At 37.7% G+C, this 18,909-nt stretch overlaps 1 protein-coding gene across 1 annotated transcript; it reads left to right on the top strand.

Annotated features, from left to right (window-relative positions):
* Window positions 1–9,118: 9,118 nt before the first annotated feature.
* Window positions 9,119–9,655, top strand: LOC102661614 (agamous-like MADS-box protein AGL62). The gene has a single exon (XM_006588827.4). The coding sequence runs from the start codon at window positions 9,119–9,121 to the stop codon at window positions 9,653–9,655; it is 537 nt and encodes a 178-aa protein (XP_006588890.1).
* Window positions 9,656–18,909: the final 9,254 nt, after the last annotated feature.

Below are 18,909 nucleotides of genomic sequence, written 5' to 3'. Positions count from 1 at the left end.
AAAGAATGATTTCGACAAGAAGGTACACCCGTGCAAGTTCAACGAAGGGGACCTGGTGCTGAAGAAAGTTGCCCAAGCCCTGAGAGACAATAGGGGAAAGTGGGCCCCGAACTACGAAGGGCCTTTCGTGGTAAAAAAGGCTTTCTCCGGAGGGGCCCTTGTGCTCACTAACATGGATGATGAGGAACTACCTTCACCCGTAAACGTTGATGTCATCAAGCGATACTACGCTTGAGACTTGGGGCAATTAGGAGAGTTGTTGCATGTTTAATTTTTTGTTGGTTTCCCCAGGGATTTCTGTCCTCTGTAAATTGTCGTCGCAATCATTTAAAGAGGGCGAGATTGATGATTCGTTGTTTTGACCCTCATTTTGTGCCTTTAAGGATGCATATTCTTTTTAAATGATCCGAGCCTTTTCGCTCGACCCATAGGGATGCTCTAAGTGCTTATTTAAAACTGAACCCAATGGGTTTTTGCTAAAGAATTATTGCGTTTGAAACTGCTCATGCATACGCATGCACATGCATTTTGTACCTTATGAATCGACAGACAGGGACATGATCATTTCGAGAGGTGGTCAATACAACGTCAAATCCTAGACAGGGATGAACCAAGGTAAGTGGTAGAGTGGCCATATTTTCACTGCATAAATTCCATTTCCTGCATTCAGATGCTCGGGGACGGGTACGAGCAGGCACTAGGCTGGCGGTCAGCAGATCATCATCCCGTGACTGGCTCCACACATTGAGGAGGCCCTGCTATATGCCTAACTTATCCTATGGACTCAGAGCAAACGAGCACGGACCCATAGGGGAACCCGTGATTTTCTTGTTTGAAAAAAAAAGGATGCATAGGGTTAGCTCGCATGGGCGAGCACCCCCTGCACGAGAAAGGTTAAAAAGAGAGGGAAAGGGTGAGTTTTTCACCCAAAACTTCTTCCTCTCATCCAAAAAACGTAAGCTTATTGGATCCATCGGATTTCCAACCTTAGGTCACCATTTCTTAGCATTTTTTTATTCCATTTTGCGCTGTTATTCATCCCCAACAAGAGATGGCTCCGAAGAAGCTCTCCACAAAGAGGTCCAGGAGGGACGCCCATGGGGAAAGCTCCAACGCCCCGATGGAGTTCGATAGTCACCGGTTCCGGAGTGCCGAGCACCAACAGCATTTTGAGGCCATCAAGGGATGGTCGTTCCACATGAAGCGACGCGTCCAGCTCAGAGAGGATCAGTACTCGGACTTCCAGGAGGAGATAGCACGCAGGCATTGGAAACCTCTAGTGACTCCCATGGCCAAGTTCGACCCTGAGATAGTCCTAGAGTTCTATGCTAATGCCTGGCCCACGGAGGAGGGAGTTCGGGATATGCGCTCGTGGGTAAGGGGTTAGTGCATTCACTTTGGCGCAGATGCCCTCAGCCAGTTCCTGGGCCACCCACTAATCATGGAGGAGGACCAGCGGTGTGAATTCAGCCAGAGGAGGGACCAGACCTCCGACTTTGACGAGGAGGCCATCGCCCAGCTGTTGTGCATACCGGGCCAAGACTTTGCCCGGACCGCTATGGGGAGGCGAGTGAACGGATGACTGTTCATGTGGCCCAGATAATTGCTGACACCATTTATTTGTTTGCAGGGGTGACGCCCACTAGGCACCCTTTGGACCCGGAGAGGTCCAATAGGGCCTTGAGATTTTCGGCCTTGATCACGGGCCTCTGCCAGTTCTATGGGGTACCTGTCATCCCTAGCAAGGTAATCCTGCCGCCGATCACCCGAACTTTCATCGAGAAATATTGCAACCCTAGGCAGGCCCAGGGGGATGCACAACAGGCTGCAGATGCACCACCACCTTAGCAGCCCGATCCGGTTATACCACTGAGCATGGAGCAGTATCAACGGCATATGGTTCGCCAGCAGGCGGCCAACCACCACAGGCAGGTGCAGTTGCATGAGTGCTTCTATCGTTTCAGCCTCAGCTAGCAGGGGAAAGGCTCCACTCATTTTGTATGCCCTACCCCAGAGCAGTTCAGGGCTGAGGTCGCGTGGCCTGGAGATTGGCCCACTGAGGAGGGAACCAGACCCGCAGGATCCCCGGGCGAAGCGGAGGAAGCCCACATGGATGAGGATATGACCGACCTGCTCGGTTACCTAGGAGAGGGCAGAGCCACACGACCAAGGTCGCCGCACTTGTGATTCCATTGTCGTCTAACATCACTACTTTCAGTTATTGTTTTTGTTTCCATTACTGCTTTCAGTTATTGTTTTTGTTTCCATTGTGATCTAACACTGCTGCTTTCAATTATTGTGTTTGCTCCCACCGTGGTCTGGCATTACGACTCTCAGTTTGTTTTGTCATTGTTTTTCTATTGCGACTTATCATTGCAATTTCTTCGATTATTTTGACGTTGGATTTTGACGTAAGTAGGCCTTGCGTACCCTCGTTCGCATAACTTTTCAGAAAAGAAAACAAAAGCATATGTGATTGTAGATATCAACTTTGTCAAAAAGAAAAACAAAATAAAAATAAATTGGTTAACTAAAAAGCCAACATGCTTTGGAAAAGAAATAACTTCTGGCTTTTCTTTGAAAGAAAAGATTTACTGATCGTGACACAAAGGCTTTGTTAAAAAAAAAGTGTGTGTACGCACCTGAAGGGTGAATGCTGTGAAAAATTTCCCGAACGCCCAAGATAGACTCGGACAAATGTATGAATTGATAAAGGAGCATATTTTGGAAACACTGGGTTAACTTAAATAGGGAAAATGATGAATCCTGAGCCCTAGTGTCGCGTGACCACAAAAACTTGATGCTTGAGTGTCCACATAGGTGAATGCATGACCAGTTTTGCATAAAATTTTTGAATCATCATCGTTGCACGTGTGTCAAGGAAATAATGTGGGACATCCCTTTACCCCTGGACTGCTGACCAAACCAATGCCCTAACATATATCATGTCCAGTCGTTCTACAAGATTTGAGCCAAAAGTACCAACTCACCATAAACATTGACCCAGGGTGAGAATGTCCATCTTAGCCCTTGGAAGAAAAGAAAAAGAAAAGAAAAAAAAAAAGAAGTTCCCGATCAAAGATCGAAAGAAGAGGAAAAGAAGAAAATTTCCAATCAAAGATTGGAAGAAAGCAAAAAAAGAAGAAGACAAAATAAATATACAGAAAGGTCTATGTACCAGACAATATCTGAACAATACAGAATTGTCACAAGCAAACAAGAAAAGAAAGGAAACCACGGCTTAAAGTGGTCCTCTCCCTTTGATCGCCAACCAAAATCCTGTGCATTGGCGACTTTCTTGGCCCGCACTAAACAAAAACAGAAAAGGAAAAGGCCCAAACACTTAGAGCCGAATTTCCCACCAAAACACCATTCTCGAAAAAGTCCTATTGATCCATGATCACACGTGTAATCTTTGATTTGATAGGAAATGATTTGCAAAATCAAGTCATGACATATCTATGGTTCGGAATTAGGATAAAACACTTACCTGTGTGAGATTGATACACTTTGAGTGATTTTTATTCTTTTTTGTTGGACCTAGTGTCTCCTCTAAATGATCGTTTAGAAACGAAACGCTAACGTCCAAAATCTCATTTGCGGTTTACAAGAAAATTTTATCAGCATACCCTCCTTCCCCTCGGTAGACACGTTTGTTTTTCTCCAAAAACTGTATGTTGCTTTGATCAATTGGAGGTTTTGTTTCTTTGCTAAAGCATGTTCGCATTTTAGCGAAAGAACACCGAGACTATTTTATTCTCACACAAAGTCAAGAACTACATAGGTCTGAGTTCCTCATCACAAATTAAGGATACGTAGGAGCAAAAGCCTCACTTTTGTCGACCACCCCACTTTTTGCTATCGTGACCTATGAGTCCGTTGCCACGCAGAGACGCCCTATACGGTAACCCGCACACACTCATTTGCTATCCGTAAGAATCAAATCCTGATAGCATGCAGTGACTAATGTTGTCATCTGCACCTTCCCCGGAGATGTCAGCGTCTTCCAGCCGAGACTGCGGAAAATTCTCATTCGCTATCCATAAGACTTAAAGCCCGATAGATGCAGTGACTAACGTCGTCATCTGCACCTCTGCCAAAGATGTCAGCGTATTCCGGCCAAGACTGCGAAAAAGTATCATTTGTTATCCGTAAGACTCAAAGCCCAATAGCATGCAGTGACTAAAGTCGTCATCTGCACCTTCCCCGGAGATGTTAGCATCTTCTGGCCGAGACTGCGGAAAAGTCTCATTTGCTATCCATAAGACTTAAAGCCCAAAAGATGCAGTGACTAACGTCGTCATTTGCACCTTCCCCGCAGATGTCAGCGTCTTCCGGTCAAGACTGCGAAAAAGTCTCATTTGCTATCCGTAAGACTCAAAGCCCGATAGCATGCAGTGACTAATGTCATCATCTGCACCTTCCCCGGAGATGTCAGCGTCTTCCGCCCGAGACTGTGAAAAAGTATCATTTTGCTATACGTAAGACTCAAAGCCCGATAGCATGCAGTGACTAACATCATCATCTGCACCTTCCCCGAAGATGTCAGTGTCTTCCAGCCGAGACTGCGGAAAGGTCTCATTTGCTATCCGTAAGACTCAAAGCTCGATAGCATGCAATGACTAACGTCATCCTCCGTAACTTCCCCTGAGATGTCAGTGTCTTCTGGCCGAGACTGTGAAAAAGTCTCATTTGCTAGCCGTAAGACTCAAAGCCCGATAGCATGCAGTGACTAACGTCGTCATCTGTACCTTCCCCGGAGATGTCAGCGTGTTTCGGCCGAGACTGCGAAAAAGTGTCATTTGCTATCCGTAAGAGACAAAGCCCGATAGCATGTAGTGACTAACGTCGTCATCTGCACCTTTCCCAGGGATGTCAGCATCGTTCGGTCGAGACTGCGAAAAAGTCTCATTTGCTATCCGTAAGACTCAAAGCCCGATAGCATGCAGAGACTAACGTCATCATCTGCACTTTTCCCAGTGATGTCAGCGTCTTCCGGTCGAGACTGCAAAAAAGTCTCATTTTCCATCTGTAAGACTCAAAGCCCGATAGCATGTAGTGACTAACGTCGTTATCTACACCTTCCCCGGAGATGTCAGCGTCTTCCAGCCGAGACTGCGAAAAAGTCTCATTTGCTATCCGTAAGACTCAAAGCTCGGTAGAATGCAGTGACTAACGTCGTCATCTGCACCTTCCGCGGAGATGTCAGCGTCTTCCAGTCGAGACTGCGAAGAAGTCTCATTTGCTATTCGTAAGACTTAAAGCCCGATAGCATGCAGTGACTAACGTCGTCATCTACACCTTTTCCGATGATGTCAGCGTCTTTTGGCCGAGACTAAAAAAGTCTCATTTTGCTATCCGTTAGACTCAAGGGTCTGGTAGCACGTGGATATACCTCATGGTTATCTGCACCTTTATCATCCAGAGGCAAACAAGTCCGATGACATCAGAATGATGATGGTCGGCCATTTATTTTCATTTTGAAGATTTTTGCAGGTTTTCCCAAATTTTTTTCCTTTGCCATCCAAAGACGTCCAAGTCCGACGACGCATTTCGCTGGTTGGGCTATTGATTGGCCGAGTGAGGATCCACTCGAACGAAATTAGTGCCTTATCTTTACTTCCCTTTTATCTCTGATAAAAGATAAGTAAAGAGGGGCAACTGTCATACCCTAATTCATCTGGGGACCATTGTTTGTCAGCATGCGACCTTCGTTTGACGACCTCAAAATATTTAACACCCATCGTTGTGGAATCCGTAAAGTTCTGAGATGTTTCGGGAAGAAACCAGTCAAAAACACGAAAAAGGGAGTGCATTTAACAAAGTGGGGTGTGTGTAAATAAATTCTTACACTATAATTTCATCCGAGTACCATTGTTGATCGCTTCAGAAGGCTTAACACTCATCAAGGTGGAATCCGTAAAGTTTTGTGAGATTTTGGAAAGAAAACAACCAAAAACATAAAAATAGGGGGTGAACATATCAAGATAGGGTGTAAATAGAAATTCAAAACTAGGTCCTTCCGAAACATTTTGGAAGTTGGGATGCTTAAGGAGGAAGCAACTGGGTGGCAAGCTCCTCCACGTTTTGTTAAAAAATGGTTTTCGGGGCTTCCGTAGCTTTTGTAATACTTCCGTAAAATTTCCAAAAACGTTGGGTAAGCATATTTCACTTAATATTGGTGAAAGGGAAGAGAAAAAAAAAGATGAAAATCAAATCCGAAACACTTCCGTAAATTTTTCGTAAAGTACAAAAAGGGGGTGAACTTAGTAATTGGGGTGCGCTTAGAAATCTTCCTCCAGAAGCCTCTGAGCGGCTAGCACCTCCCTTTTTCCCTATAAATAGGGGAGGGGGGGGGGGCTGTTTCAAAAATATTCATGACCCCTACACTATGCATTTCAGCTATTTTGGGTAAAAAAAATACGTTTCTGTGAAGAAGAATCGAGTCGAAGTGCTTCCGTAACGCTTCCGAGACGTTTCTGTGAGCAAATATGTGAAGATTTTCCTCTGTTTTTCACCGTTCTTTGTTCTTTCTTTGTTCGTTCTTCGTTCTTCAATCGGTAAGTGTTTGAATCCGAGACTTTCAATTCATTTATTGTTTTGTTTGCTTTCATCTTCATTTCGTTCACTTTTGATTTTCTTTTCTTCTATTTTTAACGTGCTTTAACCATTTATTTAAGCCGTTATCTCGCCAAATAAATGATAAAATGAATTTCAACCGATCATTTGTGTTGTAATGTCGTTTAATCACTGTTAAAACAAAATCTAACTGATCGTTCACGCTGTAATCTCGGTTAAACAAAAAATAACAAAAATCAAAATATCTTCAAAAAATAATAATGAAATAATCAAAATATCTTTGAATAAAATAATCAAAAAAATCAATCGAACGTTTTTCTTTGGAAGTTTCCTTGAATGAATTGACTGATAACCAAAGTGAAACTAAGGCTAAAATCAACTCACAAATCAAGCTTTGTCTGCAAAAGTCACTTAAAACCGTTTTAAGCTCCAACGCCTTAAACGGTCCTCTTTGCTTTTATCGGTTAACATGGACCGTTCAAAAGCATAAAATCAACCCTTAACTTTACCGCTTTTGCAAGAACTACGTAGGTCTGATTTCCTCATCGCAATTGAGGATACGTAGGAGCAAAAGCCCCGCTTTTGTTGACCACCCCAAAAGATCGTTAATGATCCAACGCCTTAAGGTTTCTCTCCTTTCAAAAACAAGAGATCATTAATGGTCCAACGTCTTAACGTTTCTAAAACAAGATATCGTTAATGATCCAACACCTTAACGTTTCACTCCTTTCAAAAGAATCAAAAGATCGTTTAATGGTCCAACGCCTTTAACGATTTTTTGTGCGGTTAAAATCGATCTTGCGAAAAAAGATCAAAACAACTTAACCAACGTTTAATTCTAAAAGAACTACGTAGGTCTGATTTCCTCATCGGAATTGAGGATACGTAGGAGCGAGGGAAACACCCTAGTCGACCACAAAAAGATAAAAAATACAAAAAACATAAAAAGCATAAAAACACAAAAAGACATAAAAAAGAGAAAATAAAACATTTTGAAGTCATATTTGCACACTTGATTAAAGGCTGTCGTCCATTGTGACGGACGCGTGGGGTGCTAATACCTTCCCCGTGCGTAAAAACAGATGTGACTCTTCATGTTTAAATTTGAAAATCAAAACGTTTAGAAACACTGGTAATCGATTACAAGTATTGTGTAATCGATTACAAAAGTTAAAAATGATTTGAAAATGTTTTATCACTAGTTGTGACTGTTGAAGTTTGAATTCTAACGTTTTAAAACATTGGTAATCGATTACATGCTCATGGTAATCGATTACAGCTTTGTAAATCAGTTTTGAAAACAATGCCGGCTACTGGTAATCGATTACTACCTTATGGTAATCGATTACCAGAGAGTAAAAACTCTTTGGTCAAAGATTTTGTGAAAAATTCTTGTGCTACTCAATGTTTTGAAAAACGTTTTTAGTACTTATCTTGATTGAGTCTTCTCTTGATTCTTGAATCTTGATCTTGATTGTTCTTGAATCTTGATTCTTGAAACTTGATTCTTGAATCTTTGGAATTTGCTTAACTCTTGATTCTTTGGCATCATCAAAATAATCTTGGAAGTCATTGCTTCCACATTAATTATATATAATATCAATTATATAATATATATATATATATATATATATATATATATATATTTTATATTAACAAATCCATGTAATTAACTTTTAATCAATTCCATTTTTATGAAATAAATTAATGTAACATAATAATTTTAAATCGAATCGAGTTAATGATCTAAACCAAATTGGTCCATGAGCTTGAATTGAATTGACTTTCAGCTTGAAAAAAAATAAATTCAAATTGAGCTTCAAACATAACTGATTCTTATCCAGTCAAATTGAGATAAACAAGTTCAACATGATATGACTCATTTCTCATTGGTGCAAACTGCAACGGGAGTATAAAGTAAATTGTACCAAAATATAATTGACATATAGTAAAAAAGATAAAAGTTAGGAATAAATTATTTTCAATACATTTTCTTTTATTGGTTGACATTCATTGGAAATGACAAAATTTGTTGGGTCCCACATCATATGTAATGATTTTCTCTCTCATGAATTTGTAGTTTTCAATAAATTCCAACTAATTACAGATGGTGTGTTAGAAGGAGTATGCTAAAAACTATTTCATAGCCCTCCTTTGGTAATAAATTAACTATCATTTTACTTAATTAATTATTAAACCAAATTATTCTTCAAATAACAGATAAGACTAACGCTGTAAAAGAAAACTACCTGGAAAAAAACTCAGTATAGATATACATTTTTGCACCCAGAATGGTTTATATAGAACATCATTTGCACATACCATATAAGGCATTCAATTGAGATTCACTTAATCTTGAAACCATTTTAATGCGGTCAAAATACAGGTCAGAAAGTCCACAGAGGCGCGCTTAGCTCACCATATCAGACTCTAGTTCGCCAAACCAAACCTTTTCCTATAAATTGAGCCTAACATCTCCTCTATGTTGCACCTCAATATTCATATTTCATATCATATAAGATAGCAAAGCCTATAACCCATGGAGTCAAAAAACATGCCAGACTTGAACGGTGTCGCTAAGAAGACTAAAGGTCGACAAAAGATCGAAATGAAGAAGATGAGAAACGAGAGTAACCTTCGGGTGACATTCTCGAAGCGTCGCACTGGGGTTTTCAAGAAAGCCAGTGAGCTTGCAACCCTTTGTGACGTGGATGTCACTGTTATTATGTTCTCACCCGGTAATCGAGTATTTTCGTTTGGTAGTCCCAGTGTTGATTCTGTTGTCCAATGCTATAAGACACATGTCCCACCTCCCCTCCTTACCTTGGACCTCAACAAGGTGCACTCCACTGTGGACGAAGTCGAGCTCCACACACACCTCCACTGCTTGTCCAACCAAATTGCTATTGAGAAGAAGCGCACAAAGGATTTAAATCATTTGGCGAAGGCTGCAGAGGATCAGTTCTGGTGGGCTAGGCCTATTGAAAGCATGATTGATTCCCAACTTGACAAGTATAAGAAGATGTTAGAGGAGTTTAAGAGACAACTCAAAGAAAAAGGTGGGAACCTCAACTGATGATGCCCTATTTAAAGTTTTAGTCAATGTTTTTTAATTTAATATGTTTTAGAATGAGCACTAGCTTAATCAAAGTAATGTTTGGGGTGTGGTTAGGATTGATTATCCAGGACTTATGTTTTCGTTATGTTGAATAGTCTTCATCATGTGTTGGTAAACTATGTTTCCTTTATGTTGTTTCTTTGCTTTGTTAGTGGAGTTTGTAATTGTGATGTAGTTTCTACATGATGTAGTGTTTGAATGAAAGAGCATCTTAAATACATAAAAATCCAATTCTATTAGAAATTCCAACCTTTTGAACTTTGGTTGGGGATTTTCATTTTCTCATCTTCAACTAAGGTAGGTCGAGTTTGGAGGTAGGCTTAAAATAGAACAGCACAAATAATTAAATCTCCATTCCATTTCGTAGGGGGTCAAAGAATAATTTAATGTATTTTAAATAGATAAGTAAAATATTTAATGTATTTTAAGTAATTAAAATATATTTTTAATTATACTTTTAGTCTCCTAAATTTCAATTATGCCAATTGGATCCCCTACGTATCACAAATGTGTGATTTTAGTCCCTTAGGTTTCAATTGTGACAATTGAGTGCCTTAGGTGTCTCTAATGTGCGATTTTAGTACCTTAAAATTTATAATTGCATTATTAGAACTATCATTTTTTAGGGAAAAAATCACATTACTGTGATACCTTGGGGACTAAAATCCCACAATTACAATACTTAAGAGTGCGTTTGGATAGAGAATTTTAATTGAGGAAAGTAATTTATCAGAGAATTTGAATTTATGTTATTTAGAATTCATTGTTTGGATGCTTTTTATGAAGAATTTAAAATTTTGGAATTTTAAAACAGAATTTTAAATAGCTAAAAATCTGACGATCAAGTGTGAGCATAGAGGAACACACGTATAACTAGTACACCAATCATATTTTCTCTCTTTTTTTCATTCATATTTTTTATCCTCATAATTTTAATTTTTTTATCCAAACACAAAATTTTGAAAATTAAAGAATTTCAATTGAAGCATTTGAAATTCTTAGAATTTAAAATTTTTCAAAATTTTAAATTTCTCCATCCAAACACACTCTAAATGAAATTTATACAATTGTGTACATGAGGACCCAATTGACGCAATTGATATATAGGGGACTAAAGTCACACATTTGTGATAACTGAGGGATCCAACTTGCTCAATTGAAACTTTAGGTATTTCAATTCTCAATTGTGATACCTTAAGGACCAACAGTATCATTAAGCCAAAATGGAATTCATAAAATGCATGCAATCAATATTTTAAAATTTTTTATATTTTGTGTTTAGTCCCGACCATTTTGTTGGCTCTGTTAAGTGTTCATATGTCCATTAAATTCTTAAACAACAATTTGTGGTGGTTTTTAAAATCATCAATATTCATTTAGAATTTCAAATTAAAATTTCTAGCAGCTTAAAAACCGTCAAATCAATTAAAGAAAAAAAGAAAGAAAGAAAACATATTTGGAACATAAAGACAATTCACAATCCACAACCACTACTACAATTTTTAGATTTAACATCGCACGGTTAACATCGGTTATTCACGAAACCGATGTTAACAAAAGCGCGGTGGCATTTTTGTAAATAAGTAGACTTATATAACATCGGTTTTTCCGAAACCGATGTTAACTACTCGATATTAGCATCGGTTATTTAAATAACCTATGTTACTATGGAGTAGTTAGCATCGGTTTTGGAAAAAACGATGTTAGTATCGAGTTGTTAACATCGGTTTGGGAAAAACTGATGTTATCGAGTTGATGTTAACATCGGTTTTAAGAAAACCGATGTTACCTAGTTGATGTTAACATCGGTTATTTTTAAAAAACCGATGTTGTTATCATTATATATTAAAAATCTGAAATTGCACAACCCGCACGCTTGAACCCTATCGTTCTTCTTCTTTCTCCTTTTGCCTGAGTTCATCTTTGTCGCAAACTGGCCTGCCCTTCCGTGACTGCAACCACATTGTGGAGTTCGTCTTTATGGTGTTCGTCTCTGCCACTTATCGATTGAGGTACGTCCTTTCATTTTAACATTTGGCGATCCTCGTTTTAACATTTGATCACTTGAAGCTCGAAGAAAACTAGGAAAGGAAAAAGTCCCGGAAATGGTGGGAATCGATTTTGGAAGTCCATTGTGGATCGCCTTAAGACTCCCAGGGCATTCTTCTTTTTTCTCCTTCTGCCTGAGTTCGTCTTTGTCGCAAACTGGGTTGTGCTTCCATGACTTCAACCACATTGTGGAGTTCATCTTTGTGGAGTTCGTGTCTGCCACTTATCGATTGAGGTACGCCCTTTCGTTTTAACATTAAGCGTTCCTCGTTTTAACATTTGCTCACTTTCACAGCTTGAAGAAAACTAGGAAAGGAAAGAGTCCCGGAAAAGGTGGGAATCAATTTTGGGAGTCCATTGTGGTTGGCTTTAAGACTCCCAGGGAAGCGATCGAAGGTATGTCTCTGTTGTCATGTTTCGAAACCAATTGCTTAACTTTGTATATATCATGTCTACTTTGTTGCTCAGGTGATTTCTTCATCTTCTTTAGTCGCTGTCAAGGTTCGTTGTTGCTTGTGTTCTGTGTGCTGCAAAGTGATCAGTGCTGATTAGGAATATCTTCGCCACTGACGACAATTGACAATCGGTGAGTATATGCATCTCTATTTGTGCTTCTTACCAAGATGAGAATATGCTTGTTGCTAATAATTAAAATATGTTGTGTTGTAGTTCCTTTGGGTATTTGCATTTTGAATTAATGGATTTGAGTCATTTGATGTTGCTGAATGTATTTTTATTTTGTTCGTTTGTATTTGCTCTTTAGTTTATGAAGTTACAGACCTTTCAAAATCATAATCCTTTATGGGTTAATTACACTTATGAACCTCAATAGTGGCTAATGTATGAAAATTGTGTTAATTATTTCTTTGGGTTTTTTTAGCACATTTCCTTAAGAACCCCATTGTTTGTTTTGGGTTTTACAAGAAATGTAGCACATAAGTAAAATAGAATTCTTTTTAACTTCAAAAATAAGATCTGATAGAGATGGTTGTCAAGGTGCTCTTTGAAGCCTTACATGCTTTAAGTTTGTATTGGATGAACATTTGGTTGTTTTGTAAACAAATTTGTTATTGGTAAATCCAAGATTAGGATACTATATAGAAAAAAGTAGTACAAGATTCTAAAATGAAGTGTTCTGCTATCATTTCATTTGTTGTTCTTTAAATCTGCATGTGCAATAATATTTGATCGTATTGCCCGCAGTCAAGTCACAAATCAGATTGTTGTCATCATTGTGCTTTTGTGTAGGAAGTATATTTGATATTAGGCCTACATATGTGTGGCTACAGTTTAATTTTGTTATTCACAATTGCTTGAGTTCTATAAGATTCTTCGACATATACAAATGGTCAAACAACTAATCAAGGATTCCAGAGTTGGGATTTATTCCTTATATTTTTCTGATAGTTTAGGGTCAAAAGAATTCCACTCTTAATCTACCTTAAAAAATATCAAAGCAAATGAAACATGGGAATGGGTTAATCTATCAAAGTAAAAACCGCTATTTTACTAGGAATCTTGATTTTCCATAGCTCCTCAAAGCATTCCTCGAGATTGTCCACTGCTGCTTCCTCCCAAAACATTGAATAAGCACTATTTGTAGAGTAGATACCCCACGGGTCTGCTGCCCAATCCCAGCTATCAGACCCATAATTGAGAATAGGCTTACCTTCAACTTCAGAAAGAAAAGTGATAGCCATTCCAATTTCGCTGTCGAACAGTGGTCTTCTCCAATTAAAATACCACTCCTATCTAGAGTTATTATGCTTCCCCATTTGTCCAATAAGCTGGTGTTGTTGAGAAGAGATCAAGTAGAGCCTAGGATACTTTTTAGCTAGTGACAAAAGGGTCTTTTAATGGAGGGGGAACATATGCCCCCATGTGAGACCAAATTAGTTTGAGTTTTAGAGCACTCCAAATTGGTAACGATCAAAAACCTATGTCCCCACAATCTTTTAGGCCAGAGTAGAAGGGCACCAATTCATCATTAATGGACCCAACAGCTTCAAATAGTTTGAATTTCTAAATTTTTTTCTTTAAGGTGGTATTAGGTTTTGAAGCTTAATTTACTTTGGATGTTGACCAACAACTTTGTGGTCAAAGATGGAGCATTTCTGCTCAACACACTTATATGTTAAGGGCATAAGTTCATAACTTGCCTCCTAATTAGGTTTTCCTTAGAAGGTAGCCTATCCCAAAGTAAACTCCATGCAAAAGATAGAGCTCTAGGAGGGATTTTGATGTCCCATAGCTGACAAAAGCCAGTACTTTGATCTTCAGAGGACTGTTCAGCTTTAATACAAAGATAAGCAGAGTTAGTAGAAAAAATCCCCTTGTGTTCAACTCCCCACACCCAAGAATCCTTCAAGGTTGCATTTTTTTTTGCTCAGCAAAAATAGATATTATATATATTGAAAAGTACCAGTGGTACAAAGGTTACATATGTAGATATATTTGTGCAGTTGGTTGTTGTTATTTCATAGAACCACTTAATACATGCATATAATTGTTACATAGTTTATGAATCCTCTCCAGCCTATTTACTAAACGCTTCCTTTAGGTTGGAGGACCATTGATTAAAATGTGTTGCAAAGTCTCTCTCCATGTATCTAATCCACGTCCAAAGTACTAGGAGTGCATCATCAGGCAGTTTACTTCCGTCAAACGTGTCATTTTGGAATATTATTTTGTTTTTGTACTTCCAGGTTGTCCAAGTCATAGCAATCCACCAGGATCTCCATCTTGTGAGTTGCTTTCCCCCTGTAAAGCAGCCATATGCTGCAGGTAGTGGTCCCTAGGATTTTGTGGTAGTGCTATTGCTAATCCAACCCAAGATAAGGACTCCCACCATATAGGTAGGATCTTTTTACAATTGAAAAATAAATGAGCAACCTCCTCCTCTACATCTCCACAAAATGGGCATTGTACCTCATTTATCACAACCTGCCGCCTTCTAAGATTCATCCTAGTTGGAAGTCTGTCCCTAATTAGCCTCCAAGCAAAAACCAATGATTTAGCTGGTATTTTGAGCTTCCAAATGTCCACAAAGTCCAAATTCTGATTAGCTCCCATTTGTGCTTCCCATATCAAGTCATAAACCCAAGAATCCTTCAAGGTTGCATTAGGACTTATTGCTGTAGTTTGGTCAATAAAAGCTGAAGCTCTCCCCATCTCATTGTCAAATAGATTTCTCCTCCAGGAAAATTTCCATTCCCAACCAGATTCACAAAAGGACCCCATACTTGCCACTGTCTGAAGTTTTTGAGATGATATTTCGTATAATTCTGGGAATTTTTCTTTAAGAGTTGTCCCTCCATTTTGGGAATTTCGTACAAAAACCGATGTCGACATGAACCTTAACATCAGTCTTACAGAAAACCGATGTTAACTTTTGTACATTAACATCGGTTATTCATACATAACCGATGTTACCGTTTCTATATTAACATCGGCTATTTATACATAACCGATGTTAATGTACATAAGTTAACATCGGCTATCTATACATAACTAATGTTAATGTACAAAAGTTAACATCGGTTATCTATAAATAACCGATGTTAAAGTTGTACATTAACATCGGTTTTCTATGAATAGCCAATGTTATATACAAAGACGTACAACAAATAAGTATATGCATCATCAACATTGACATCGGTTTTCTACTGAAACCGATGTTAATATATTACATTAACATCGGTTCTTCTAAAGAATCGATGTCAATATATAACATTAACATCGGTTTTACTACAAAACCGATGTCAACTTTCATCATGCATACACTTTTTTTGTTGTAGTTCTTTGTATTTAACATCGGTTATTTAGAAAACCGATGTTATCATATTTATGTTAGCATCGGTTTTTGAAAACCGATGTTAACGATGATACATTCAACATCGTCACTTTCAACATCGGTTTTAGAGCCGATGTAGAATGTCATAAATAACCGATGTTGAAAGTGTAATTTCTAATAGTGAACCTCATGCCAACTCTTGACAATAATATATATGCACTAACCTTGAAATTTTTTTTGGAAGAAAAGACAATTTACAATCCAAAATCTCATGCAACTCTTCTCAATAATACATATGCATTTTCCAAGAAAATAGATCTAGTACATAAATCCCCAACTCTCATGCAACTCTTCACAATCCAAAATAAAAACAAAAACATCATTGGAACACAAGGATGATTCATTAAGGCCACAACTTTAACTTTCCCTTCAATGACAAGCACCTCATCAATTAAAGCAAAAAAAAAAGTCCAAACACTTGAATTAAAGATGTCACAACCTTGACCATTTTTTCATAACTACCCCAATGCTACCCAAAACACAAAGGTAATTGAAGATGACCCTTTTATTATCCTTCCACAATGTTGTGTGCGGGTGAGGTGATAATTGTTTCTCACACTTTGTTTTTGTGAGCAATTAGCCTAACTTTTTTAGGATTTTTGTTAATATATTGTTGCTATTGTGAATAAACTATTACAAAAAATCATTTCAGAAAATAAAAAGAGAGTTTTTATTGTTTTGTTTTAAATTTTGATCTTACAAAGATATTTTTTAGTTTAAAGGATTGATAAGTTGCAGACTTAAGCTGACCATAGCTAGATGACCCTTCACCACAACAAAAGAAGACCAGTTATCAAGTGAATGAATGTGAAGACTTGCCACAATGAATATGAATGTTGAAGACTAAGATATTGAGCAAGCACTCGCCACAACGAGTACAACTCTCACCATAGCGAAAGTTGGTCATAGAGCAAGAAGATTCAAGTGAAGTATCATTTGCAAAAGATGAAGCCTCGTTGTAGCAAGAAGTGTCCTCGCTAAAATGAAAGTCTAATGTGACAGAAAAAATATATAGATTTGGCTCTAACTAAAATAACTTGTAACATCATAATTGGCACCTTTTGTCATTTTTTCGATTCAGACTTATAGATTTGCATTTTTTCCTCTCTCTCTCTCTCTCTCTCTCTCTCTCTCTCTCTCTCTATTGTAACTTTTGATTTTAATGTTATTTTAGACCAAATCAAGATCCATTGGAGCTAAACATTGAAGTTGTTAATTGAATGAAGTAGTAACCAAGTATGTGATTCTTCATTTTCTGATTTATTTTCTTTCTTATACATGTGATCATATTCCAAATATTTTCTTAAATGCATGCTTTGGCTTGATCAAACTAGCTTTTAGGAATTGAATTGTGTTGAAAAAAATTGATTCAAGATTTGAATTGGAATTGTGTGAGAGCTTAATTTTAGGAATGAAATCAACTTTTGCATTGAAGAGATTCATTGTTCATGTTTTGAGCTCTTGGTTAAGTTACCTAAGGAATTATGAATTTAGCTTAGGAATAAAAGATTAATCACCTAAGGAATTAGGATTAATCAATTGAGCTGAATCTTGGTTGCATTGAACTAGGAAAATGATTATAAATTGACTTCCATATGTTGAATGCTATGGAATTGATATGCCATTATTTTCTCCTATTTCTTAACCCTTCTTGCACTATTTTAATTACTGATTAGTCTTAATTATCAAATTAATTAAGCAGTTTTATTATTTGGGCCCATTCAACTAATTTGATGTTTTTAATCTAATTTCAGGAATTAATGAAGTATTGGGCTTGAATCCAGAATTGGGCTTGGACTTGAAGAGGGCAGACTATTTTATTCTACAAAATTTTATCTTATCTAGACTTTATCTTATCTAGATATTATTTAGATTTGATCTCATCTAGATATTATTTCATCTAGATCTTATCTTATCTTATCTAGATTTGATTTTATTTTATTTATGGGCTTGGATTTAAAACAGATTTGTAAGCTTTAGGGCTGGAAAACTATATAACAGCACCAAGGTTCTAGTTTAGGCCTTCTCTTCTCTCTCTCCTCTTCTCTTCTCTCTCTCTCTCTCCTTTTTCGTTTTAGTTTTAGGCTTCTCTTCTTCTTTTAGACACTTTTTTGTTTTGCAATTCCAGTTTTTACTTTTCGTTTCAGCAATAAAATTTCGTTCTCTATTGATTAATGGAAGGCTAAGTCTCTAGCGTTGTTTTCTCTTGAGGATCAAGCACAGTTCTCTTTGAGGTTCTATTATTACTGTTAAATTCTGTTCAGTTTTTCCTCTTCACTAATTACTCTGAATTTGTTGCTATTAATTCATGCATGCTTAGTGCTTGATTAATAGTCTCTGCACTTAATTTACATTCATGCTTAATGATTGTTTATGATTAATTGGTGTATGTGTTGCTTAATCACATAATGAATGCCTTTTGTTAAATTTCTCTTAGTAATTTAATTTAGGGTTGGATTAAGTGGTTGAACTGATAAAGGATAAACTCTTGCAACCTAGGATAAGAGACTTGCTTGTGAATCAAGGGGAAGCAACGTGTTTTAATTTTGATATTTTCTAATTCAATTTTACTCGCTGTTTAATTTACAAAAGCAAACAACCCTCCCCCCCCCCCCCCCATTCGTTACTATTTTCCTACTATCTATCATGAACATTTGGTGTATCATTGCTCATTGGGAAATGACCTAGGATCAATTCCTTGTTACTACATTTTAATGTTTATTTGATTCGGGTACCGCCTTGATCAAATTTGGCGCCGTTGCCGGGGAGCAGTGTCCAAAGGTTCATAATAGCTAGTAATTCGTGTTTTATGTTTAGTTGTTTTATGCTTTCGTGTGTTGTGTTAGTGTTGTGTTCATGTTGCGTTAAGTGTTGTTTAGTGTCTTGCTATTTTGTTTAGTGTGGTGTTTTGTTTTAGTTTTTCTGTTCAGTGCTTCCCCTGTTTCAGTTTTTGTGTTTTGCTGTGAATAGTGTTTTGTGACGGATTTAGCGACCACTTTTGTTAAACTGGAAAACAGGTTAGTAGGGGAAATCCCTTAGCGACAGATTTTAGAGACCACACTTGCTGAATTAATTATGATTTTTTGTTTTGGTAGCTATAGTTGTTATTTTTGGCTGAATTTTTTTTGGTCACTTGTTTTGATCCATATTTTGTGGGAAAAATAGTTGGAGCCCTTAGTTTGGTTAGATTTGAAAGTTCCAAAAAAGTAGCAAATGTGATTTTTGTCAAAACTTCAAACGGCCATAACTTTTGCTCCGGTTATCAGAATCGCTATTATTATATATGTATTTGGGGTAGAAAAAAATTTCC

The sequence above is a fragment of the Glycine max genome, chromosome 10 (assembly GCF_000004515.6).
Source record: "Glycine max cultivar Williams 82 chromosome 10, Glycine_max_v4.0, whole genome shotgun sequence".
Lineage (NCBI taxonomy): Eukaryota > Viridiplantae > Streptophyta > Magnoliopsida > Fabales > Fabaceae > Glycine > Glycine max.
This window is presented reverse-complemented; position numbering and strand designations above follow the sequence as displayed.